General features: G+C 36.9%; 2 protein-coding genes across 4 annotated transcripts in view; both read left to right on the top strand.

Annotated features, from left to right (window-relative positions):
* LOC125276113 (E3 ubiquitin-protein ligase TRIM39-like) overlaps positions 1-6,158 on the top strand; it is a 302,026-nt gene extending 295,868 nt beyond the window's left edge. Inside the window, exons 2-8 of one of the 2 annotated variants that reach the window (XM_048203586.1) lie at positions 342-431; positions 688-1,259; positions 1,653-1,748; positions 2,580-2,813; positions 2,905-3,043; positions 5,411-5,446; positions 5,597-6,158. In XM_048203586.1, the coding sequence (XP_048059543.1) occupies positions 362-431; positions 688-1,259; positions 1,653-1,748; positions 2,580-2,813; positions 2,905-3,043; positions 5,411-5,446; positions 5,597-6,144 (1,695 nt within the window). In that variant the 5' untranslated portion in view covers positions 342-361 and the 3' untranslated portion in view covers positions 6,145-6,158. The remainder of the gene's footprint in view (positions 1-341; positions 432-687; positions 1,260-1,652; positions 1,749-2,579; positions 2,814-2,904; positions 3,044-5,410; positions 5,447-5,596) is intronic. The other variant, XM_048203587.1, reaches the window with a different exon arrangement.
* The window catches only part of meaf6 (MYST/Esa1-associated factor 6), a 46,967-nt gene that overhangs the window by 16,710 nt on the left and 19,628 nt on the right, over positions 1-10,629 (top strand). The window lies entirely within an intron of this gene.

Here is a 10,629-nt window from a genome sequence, read left to right on the forward strand (position 1 = left end):
CAGGAAAGCAGAAAGAAGATCTGCTTATAATAGAATAATAATTCCAACACAAAGGTTTATTTACACAATACAAAGAACGGTAGCAACACACACTAAAACTTAGACAAGAACCAACAATGAACTGAATGAGACGGGGAGTCTAAACACACATTGAACATGACAGACACCTGAATGTAATCAGTAACCAAGGAGACTAACTAGAATGCAATTAAGACTACACTGAACTGAAGCACAGGAAACAAGCACACAGGAATGAAACTAACACAATACATAAGTTTCTTATCAGACTATTGGTCATAATTTATAAGGTGAAAAACAATATGTTTATTTTAATTGAAAAGGCTTAAAGAGTGAAAGAACAATGGCAGAATCTTCACCAACATCAACAAAAGCAAGAAAAACCAGGATATATAGTATTGAGGAGAGACCATGTAAGTCAATAACCAAAAAAGAATGAATTAGAATTAATTTTGCTGTAGTATTGTTGTACTTCAAATAAGATGATAAAATAATTTGAGCTCAAATCAAAATATCTCATTTATGTATTTATTTATTTGGTAAGTGGTCATGTAATGAGCTTCACATTACAGTACTGATCAGCTTGCCTGTGTTCATTTTGCCGTAATGACTAATAGACTGTACAATGATCTCTTACACTTGATTTATCTTCATCATTTCCCTCTCCAGTGATGTCATCCTCCAGCGGTCCACTGACTGAGGATCTTCAGTGCTCTATATGTCTGGACGTGTTCATTGATCCAGTCACCACTCCATGTGGACACAACTTCTGCAAGACCTGTCTGAATAAATGCTGGGACAACAGCCAGACCTGCAAATGTCCATATTGTAAAGTAACATTCAAGATCAGACCTGATCTCAAGATTAATACCACACTCCGAGAAGTTGTAGATCACTATAAAAAGAAAAGTCCTGAGAAAAAACCTGAAGTTCTGAAAAAACCTGAAGTTCTGTGTGACGTCTGTGAGGAAAGAAAGCTGAAAGCCCTGAAGTCGTGTCTGGTGTGTCAGAGCTCTTACTGTGAAACTCACCTGGAGCCTCATTTGAGAGTGGCCGGTTTAAAGAAACACAAACTGATCAATCCTGTGAGAAATCTGGAGAACTATATATGTCATAAACATGAGAGACCTCTGGAGCTGTTCTGTAGAGATGATCAGACAATCTTGTGTCTGGTGTGTGACGTAACAGACCACAAGAACCACAACACTGTTCCTATAGAAGAGGAGAGTGAAGAGAAGAAGGTAGAAGTTACTAAAAAATTATTTTAAAGGGCTCATGAGAAATCACATTCTTTAATTTTGTGAAAAAATGAATCAAATATCTGGTTACTGTGATTCCTTAAGTCCGGCATGTTCCTGGATCAACATATTTTGTTGATCCTGGAACAACATTCCTGTCTGAAAATTTAGTCTAAACCCTTTCGCTACCCCTACCCATAACTTATACCTAAAATCAGAGGGAAATGATGGTGAAACTGATGTACAGTAGACATCAGTAGCCAAACTTGACATAAACTGTAAACTTGCCCCTCAAATCTGATTGGTTGATTGGAATGTTGTTCGAGGATCAACAAAGATTTTGATACAGGAACATGTTGTACTTGGTGAAATCACGTTCACCTTCTCTGTCTATAGACTCAACTGATGAAGACACAGAAAGACGTGCAGCAGATGATCCAGGACAGAATCAAGAAGATTCAAGATGTCAAACACTCAGCAGAAGTCAGAAAAGTGAGTATAAAATAATTTAATTTAATTAATTTAAATATTTTTTTACTCATCATTTAGTTCTGGTTCTCCAAGAGTCCTGATATACAGTCCAACAGCACTGGGACTTCATACTGTTTGTATTGTTTGAGTTTGAAGCTCTTTTCAGTGTTCAGAACAAATACAAACAAGGTAACTGACAATAATATGTCTAAAATTTCAGTTACTTTATAATAATATAACTTATTGGAAACACTTTACAATAAGATTCATTAACTAACCATGTTAGTTAACATGAACGAATAATGAACTGCACTTATACAGCATTTATTAATCTTTGTTAATGTTAATTTCAACATTTACTAATACATTATTAAAATTTTGTTAACATTAATGCACTGTGAACTAACATGAACAAACAATGAACAACTGTATTTTCATTAACTAATGTTAAGGAAGATTAGTAAACACAGTAACAAATGTATTGCTCATGGTTAGTTCATGTTAGTTAATGCATTAACTAATGTTTAACTAATGAACCTTATTTTAAAGTGTTACCAACTTTTTTGAATTGTTTATTGAATTGTTGTATAAAAACAATATCACACTTACAATCTCACTTTTGCTCTGAATATCGACATGTCTGTGATTACCTGATCACTTAGTAAAGTAATAACACATCTCTCCTCAACAAGACACATGATTTGAGGAATGATTCAGTGCAAACAGTGCAGGATGAACTTAATACTTCAGCTGATGGAAATACTTCATGTTTTATGAAAAGGTTTGAGCAATAGTAACACTGACTCTTGCCTTAACAGTACTAATAACGTGTTGATTGTCCTGGTTGAGCAGAGAAACACAGAGAAGGAGAAAGCAGCCCGTGTCGAGCTCTTCACTGATCTCATCCGCTCCATTGAGAGATGTCAGACTGAACTGCTGGAGATGATGGAGGAGCAGCAGAAAGCAGCAGAGAAACAGGAAGAAGAGCTCATTGAAGAGCTGGAGCAGGAGATCACTGAGCTAAAGATGAGAAACACTGAGCTGGAGCAGCTCTCACACACTGAAGATCACCTCCACCTCCTACAGGTCAGTCAACATCTCTCTGATCAATGATAATGCAGTATATGACACCATAACACTCCCCATGCTGAAGCATTTCTCCTCTCTCCTGCTGTAGATTCACTCATCCCTGTGCAGCTCTAGAAACACCAGTAACTGGTCTGAGATCAGTGTGAAGACTGATGAGAGTCTGGAGCCTCTGAGGAGAGCTCTGACTCAACTGCAGGACACTCTACAGGAGAAACTCACACTAACTGGTATGACAATATCAAATACTCTGTATACAGATACTGTACATATATTTTAACATATTAATCATCTTTTAATATCAGTAATGAAGAATGAATCTGGTCAAGCTGAAATAAGAGAAGTTTGTGATCATGTGTTTGTGTCTGATTATCTTCAGCTCACAGATCTTCTTGAAGAGAGCAGGTCATTTTCAGCTCTAATTTCAGAAAACAGTAAATTAATTTTGTACTAGAAGCTTCATCCCTGTAACCACAAATGTGAGGCTTTTGTACATCTGCGAACACGTTTAGTTGAGAAACTACAGAGAGAAACATTAATTTTCTGCCATTTGCTGTTGGTCTTTTCAGCTGTCGCATCTAAATGTTGTGATTATGTGTTGAATTCAGTTTAGCAGAAGAAAATCAAATCAATTGACATCATGGAATTAAGATGGAAATTTGTTGTTCTTTAGAGATGAATTTCAGATCTGTAGCTCAAACAGCTTTGCAGTGCTGGGTTTTAATTTTAATTTTATTAAAGTTTAATTTTTATAGTGTTGTCTTCACTAAATAACCACAACACAAATCCACTCTTAAACTGAGATGAATAACATTAGGCATAACAATATCTAAAATAAAAATATCATAAAATGTTTCACAAAACATTCACAAAGATGTGCTAAAAAGCAGGAATATTTAGAGCTCAAACATTGATCAGATAAAACATGATGTTGTACACAATTCTTAACATAACCTTAAAGCTTGTCTACAGGTGCTGGTCATATAATTAATATATCATCAAAAAGTTGATTTATTTCACTAATTCCATTCAAAAAGTGAAACTTGTATATTATATTCATTCATTACACACAGACTGATATATTTCAAATGTTTATTTCTTTTAATTTTGATGATTATAACTGACAACTAAGGAAAATCCCAAATTCAGTATCTCAGAAAATTAGAATATTACTTAAGACCAATACAAAGAAAGGATTTTTAGAAATCTTGGCCAACTGAAAAGTATGAACATGAAAAGTATGAGCATGTACAGCACTCAATACTTAGTTGGGGCTCCTTTTGCCTGAATTACTGCAGCAATGCGGCGTGGCATGGAGTCGATCAGTCTGTGGCACTGCTCAGGTGTTATGAGAGCCCAGGTTGCTCTGATAGTGGCCTTCAGCTCTTCTGCATTGTTGGGTCTGGCATATCGCATCTTCCTCTTCACAATACCCCATAGATTTTCTATGGGGTTAAGGTCAGGCGAGTTTGCTGGCCAATTAAAAACAGGGATACCATGGTCCTTAAACCACGTACTGGTAGCTTTGGCACTGTGTGCAGATGCCAAGTCCTGTTGGAAAATGAAATCTGCATCTCCATAAAGTTGGTCAGCAGCAGGAAGCATGAAGTGCTCTAAAACTTCCTGGTATACGGCTGCGTTGACCTTGGACCTCAGAAAACACAGTGGACCAACACCAACAGATGACATGGCACCCCAAACCATCACTGACTGTGGAAACTTTACACTGGACCTCAAGCAACGTGGATTGTGTGCATCTCCTCTCTTCCTCTCTTCCTGCAAAATTTACTTTCATCAGAGAACATAACTTTGGACCACTCAGCAGCAGTCCAGTCCTTTTTGTCTTTAGACGCTTCTGACACTGTCTGTTGTTCAAGAGTGGCTTGACAAGGAATGCGACAGCTGAAACCCATGTCTTGCATTCGTCTGTGCGTAGTGGTTCTTGAAGCACTGACTCCAGCTGCAGTCCACTCTTTGTGAATCTCCCCCACATTTTTGAATGGGTTTTGTTTCACAATCCTCTCCAGGGTGCAGTTATCCCTATTGCTTGTACACTTTTTTCTACCACATCTTTTCCTTCCCTTCACCTCTCTATTAATGTGCTTGGACACAGAGCTCTGTGAACAGCCAGCCTCTTTTGCAATGACCTTATGTCTTGCCCTCCTTGTGCAAGGTGTCAATGGTTGTCTTTTGGACAACTGTCAAGTCAGCAGTCTTCTCCATGATTGTGTAGCCTACAGAACTAGACTGAGAGACCATTTAAAAGCCTTTGCAGGTGTTTTGAGTTAATTAGCTGATTAGAGTGTGGCACCATGTGTCTTCAATATTGAACCTTTTCACAATATTCTAATTTTCTGAGATACTGAATTTGGGATTTTCCTTAGTTGTCAGTTATAATCATCAAAATTAAAAGAAATAAACATTTGAAATATATCAGTCTGTGTGTAATGAATGAATATAATATACAAGTTTCACGTTTTGAATGGAATTAGTGAAATAAATCAACTTTTTGATGATATTCTAATTATATGACCAGCACCTGTATAAGTCCACATATAAAACATGTCAAAGATCTGATGATGTTTTATTGTCTTTAGTCTCTACAGATCTGAAGAGGATGCAGCAGTATGAAGGTACAGTGTGTGTCTGAACTACACTAGATTACATTCATATACTCAGCTTCATTACTGACCTACAGGATGATTATTAAAGTGGATTAAATATTAAAACATCACAAAATATCTGTATTTTGAATTTGTGATTCATATTCTCTGTTTTCTCAGTGGATGTGACTCTGGATCCTGATACAGCTCATCCTCAACTCATCCTGTCTGATAATGGAAAACAAGTGAGACATGGAGACATTGAGCAGAAACTCCCAGACAAACCAGAGAGATTTGATACATGTGTAGGTGTCCTGGGAAATGCGGGATTCTCCTCTCTGAGATTTTATTTTGAGGTGCAGGTGAAGGGAAAGACTGACTGGGCTTTAGGAGTGGCCAAAGAATACATTAACAGGAAGGGAAAGATCACACTGAGACCCAGTGATGGATTCTGGACTGTGGTTCTGAGCAGTGGGTATAAATTTTGGGCCTGTGATGATCCTCCTGTCTCTCTGTCTCTGAGAGTGAAGCCGCAGCGGGTCGGTGTGTTTGTGGATTATGAGGAGGGTCTGGTCTCCTTTTATGATGTGGAGTCCAGATCTCATATCTATTCTTTCACTGGTCAGTATTTCACTGGGAAACTTTATCCATTTTTTAGCCCAGAACCTAATAATGGAGGAAAAAACTCAACTCCACTGATCATCAAATCTGTCAATTACAATAAATGAATTTATACCCCTAATATGATATACACAATGAAACTAATGATTTATAAAATTAAAAATCTAAAAATGTTTTGCTATTTTTTTTAAATTTGTTAAAATGCCATTTCTAGCTATAATTGCAAACTGTAATGTAAAAATATGCTTGTTTAACAAATAATTAATTTTTACTTTTCATAATTATTCATGCCATTTTTCCCATTTCTACCTGACAAAGTGAAATTGCCATTTTTTTTATCAAAATAAACCACACTATGATAACCTTGATAAACTGTATCAAGGCTGTTTTTACCATTTCAATTACACAATTCTCTTTGATGTTACTGTGGTACATCAGACGGTAATACCTCAGTATATATCACAGAACTGTATGATTACCATATTCATACACTATGGTACTTAAAGGTGCCTACAAAAACACCATGATATTATGATCTTGGTAATAATAATAATAATAATAATAAAAACACAAGGTACCAAGTTAAATGTTAACCCCAATTGTTTAACCATAAGAATGGAATAGAATAAATTAGAAATGAGTTAAGTTCTCCTTTTTTATTGATACAGTTGAATCCATCTTCAAATAAAATATAGGACTGTTAAATATCTGATGGTGCTGATCTGAAGATACAAATATGAAACCTTATAAAAGTGTAGCTTATAACATGAAACCTTAAATATTTCAGGACATAGTAGAGAATGTTCTTTTGAATATGCATATTTACACCGATCAGACATAACATTATGACCACCTATTGTATTGGTCCCCCTTTTGCTGCCAAAACACCCCTGACCCGTCAAGGCATAGACTCCACTAGACCCCTGAAGGTGTGCTGTGGTATTTGGCACCAAGATGTTAGCAGCAGATCCTTTAAAGCAGAACTAAGCAAGATTTGCGAAGCTCCCCCTACAGGTTCCTTCAGTGAATGACACTGTCATAAATACTCCAAGCGCAGCTCTGGACTACAACGACTACAATACTCACCAGCGCAGTAGTTTTGCAAATACAGTACAAGAAAGAGGAGGTGGGTAATTTGCAAATACAGTACACTCGATGGAGGTGGGTAATTTTCGAAATTGTCTTATAAAGACATAATATATACATTGTTTTTGAATTGCCGTAAAGCATTTTGTCACTCTCGCGTGAACGTGAACATGAGGCGAGATTGTGTCGGGTCGCTGCAGCTCAAGTTGCAAGTGCTGTATTCTGGCGTAGATGTGCCAGGGTTAGTGCTCGCCTCAAACACACCACTACAAGTCAGTTAACCATCGTAAGGACTTAGAAAACTATTTATGAAGGTAAAAAAGTTACTTAGTTCTGCTTTAAGTCCTGTAAGTTGTGAGGTGAGACATGGATCAGACTTGTTTGTTCAGCACATCCCACAGATGCTCTAGTCTATTAGATTGAGATCTGGGGAATTTGGAGGCCAAGTCAACACCTCAAACTCGTTGTTGTGCTCCTCAAACCATAACATTTCCATTAAAAGGTGTACATGGTCTGCAACAATGCTTAGATAGGTGGTACGTGTCAAAGTAACATCCACATGGATGGCAGGACCCAAGGTTTCCCAGTAGAACATTGCCCAAAACATCACACTGCCTCCACCGGCTTGCCATCTTCCCTTCTACCATTCTATCAAAACCAGCATTAACTTCTTGAGCAATTTGAGCTATAGAAGCTCGTCTGTTGGATTGGATCAGACTACACAGACCAGCCTTTGCTCCCCACGTGCATCAATGAGTCTTGGCCGCCCATGACCCTGTCGCCGGATCACCACTGTTCCTTCCTTGGACCACTTTTGATAGATACTGACCACTGCAGACCAGGAACACCCCACAAGAGCTGCAGTTTTGGAGATGCTCTGACCCAGTCGTCTAGCCATATTAATTTGGTCCTTGTCAAACTCAGTCAAATCCTCATGCTTGCCCATTTTTCCTGCTTCTAACACATCAACTTTGAGGACAAAATGTTCACTTGCTGCCTAATATATCCCACCCATTAACAGGAGCCATGATGAAGAGAGAATCAGTGTTATTCACTTCACCGGTCAGTGGTCATAATGTTATATCTGATCGGTGTATATCGCTGTTTGTTTAATGTTTTTGGATCTGTGAAAATTGAGCACAGCTGCTTTTTTTATTTTATAAAAGATTGTGATTATATAATGTCATCATTTTTTTGAAAAAACAAAACAAAAACAAAAACAGATGTATAGAAAGCTAGTCACACATTGCGAGAGGAGGCCTAACAATGCTCTCCAGTACTGTAAAAGCAGTAGCCAAGGAGGCTCACAGAGAGCTTAACAACCTAGCATACTGCTTAGCTGAGGTCTGTGGACAGAGATCTCTGTTATCCGAAGGAGCGGGGCATTTATGTCCAAACAGAATTTTTTTTTTATTAAGTCTGTCTCATGCTGCCAAACCAGATCTAATCTGTCATTGGTGCAGGCATAACTTTCCACAACTCCTAAATGTTATAATAATAACTTTTCTTTTTAACAATAGTATTATTTGAAGAGGAGCCAAAAAAGGAAACTTCCTGTTTGAGTCGTCCCTGCTCTGTCTATAACCCCTGCACTAAATCCCACATCACCGTATGGTGGCTTTTAAAAGCAGCAAGAAAAAATAAAGAACCCTAGACAATCACAAGACGATGCATGACACATGACATCTGACACACAGGGGTGTTAACCCTAACCCTAACCCTAACCTGAGGCCACTGGCCTACAGCATTATGGTAGCTAATGTTCACTAGGTGGCACCATATAGTTTCAGATCAGAAAATACAGACAATGCATGTATACAGTCATGTAAAACTTGGAAATATCATGTAATTTAAAAACTGCAAACTGATAAAATGTATCTTATAAAAAGTTGTATTAAGGTCATGTAAATATGTTTAGTGATTTGTTTTAGTTTACTTGATCGCCCATCCTAGTCCTAATTATGATTAATAATGATGCCTGCACATCTCATTAATGTCTGAATGTATTGGATCCATATTTTTATTCATTGTTTGTGTTTTGAGTGTGTATTGCAGTATTCAGTTTACAGTGATTACAGTGTTTAGTTCTGATGACTGCAGGACAAATGTTCTGTCCACTGAGGTTTAAGACACAAGATCAAACCAAAGACCCAAGAGTTCAGCTTTACTAGGACCTTGAGTCTCCTGGGATGAACAAAGCCACAATTTTCATATTTCCATAAACAGGGTCAGCTGCATCTAAGGGAAGAGTCATAAAAATGTCTTGAACCAATGGCTATTATAAAGGGTTTGGGGAGATTATTGTATTTAATCCTCATATTTCTGTTTCTGGATCTTTTTGTATGTAAAGTAGTTCTATACCAAAAATGTATATGATTTTCATTAACAAAATGTCAAACCAAACTGCATTATCAGCATTAAAGGGTTAGTTCACCCAAAAATAAAAAATGCTGTCATTTATTACTCACCCTCATGTTGTTCCACACCCGTAAGACCTTCATTCATCTTCAGAACACAAATTAAGATATTTTTGATGAAATCCGAGAGTTTTTTTTTTTTTTATCCCCCATAGAAAACAACGCAAATACGCATGTCATTTTTATTTTTTTTTACCATCTTTTGAATAAAACTGAAATAAGACAATATGTTCTTTGGTGGCCAGTTTTAAATCATTTGGACAGTAAGCATCTTGATGAATGTTATTAAATCTATTAATAGTTATTCAGACAAATGCTGAGATAAATCTTCATATCAAGAATCTTGTTTTACTGCTGCTGTCTTTTGTGTTTTAGACATTATAAACCTTTTTACCTGAATCTTATAAAATCATAGCAGTGTTTCTCAGAGCAGGTTCCAACAGATCGACTGAACCCTGACTCTATATGAGAGTGACAGACCATCCCATAAAACGTCGGATATAAGAGCAACAGATTGACAATCCTTATGAACATCTTTATGGAACATCTGTAAGTTGAGCAGCATTTGGGGGTATTCCAGAAAGCAGGTTATGTGACATTCCTGGGTATGTTAAAAAATAAATAAGCGGATAACCTCAACTTTTAGTTCCAAAAACGGTTGTAACTCTCAGGGTATGTAAGTAGCCATAGCAACTTATTCTCTGGGTTAGTTTGGGTTAATTGAGTGTGTGTGTGTGTGTGTGTGTGTGTGTGTGTGTGTGTGTGTGTGTATATATATTCGAAAGCACTATTATAACAATATTAAAATGTTTAATTCTATTTATTGTCATCTCACACATGAATCTGCATTTTTTGTTTTGTTTTGTTTTTTTCCCTTTTTATAAGGGGACATTTTCTATGCTATAATGTATTTCTATAACAAAATAAATAGGCCTATGTGATATCTTATTAAATAATTAGCATCAAACAAACAATTCTTATTCTCAGTGAATAAAGATTAGGCTACTTATTAACCGAAAAGATTGAAAAAATGATTGCACAACCACCAAATAGGTGGCGATGTGTACTAAGTAGGCTATGTAAATCGCC

This window comes from Megalobrama amblycephala, linkage group LG9 (genome assembly GCF_018812025.1).
Source record: "Megalobrama amblycephala isolate DHTTF-2021 linkage group LG9, ASM1881202v1, whole genome shotgun sequence".
Classification (NCBI taxonomy): Eukaryota; Metazoa; Chordata; class Actinopteri; order Cypriniformes; family Xenocyprididae; genus Megalobrama; species Megalobrama amblycephala.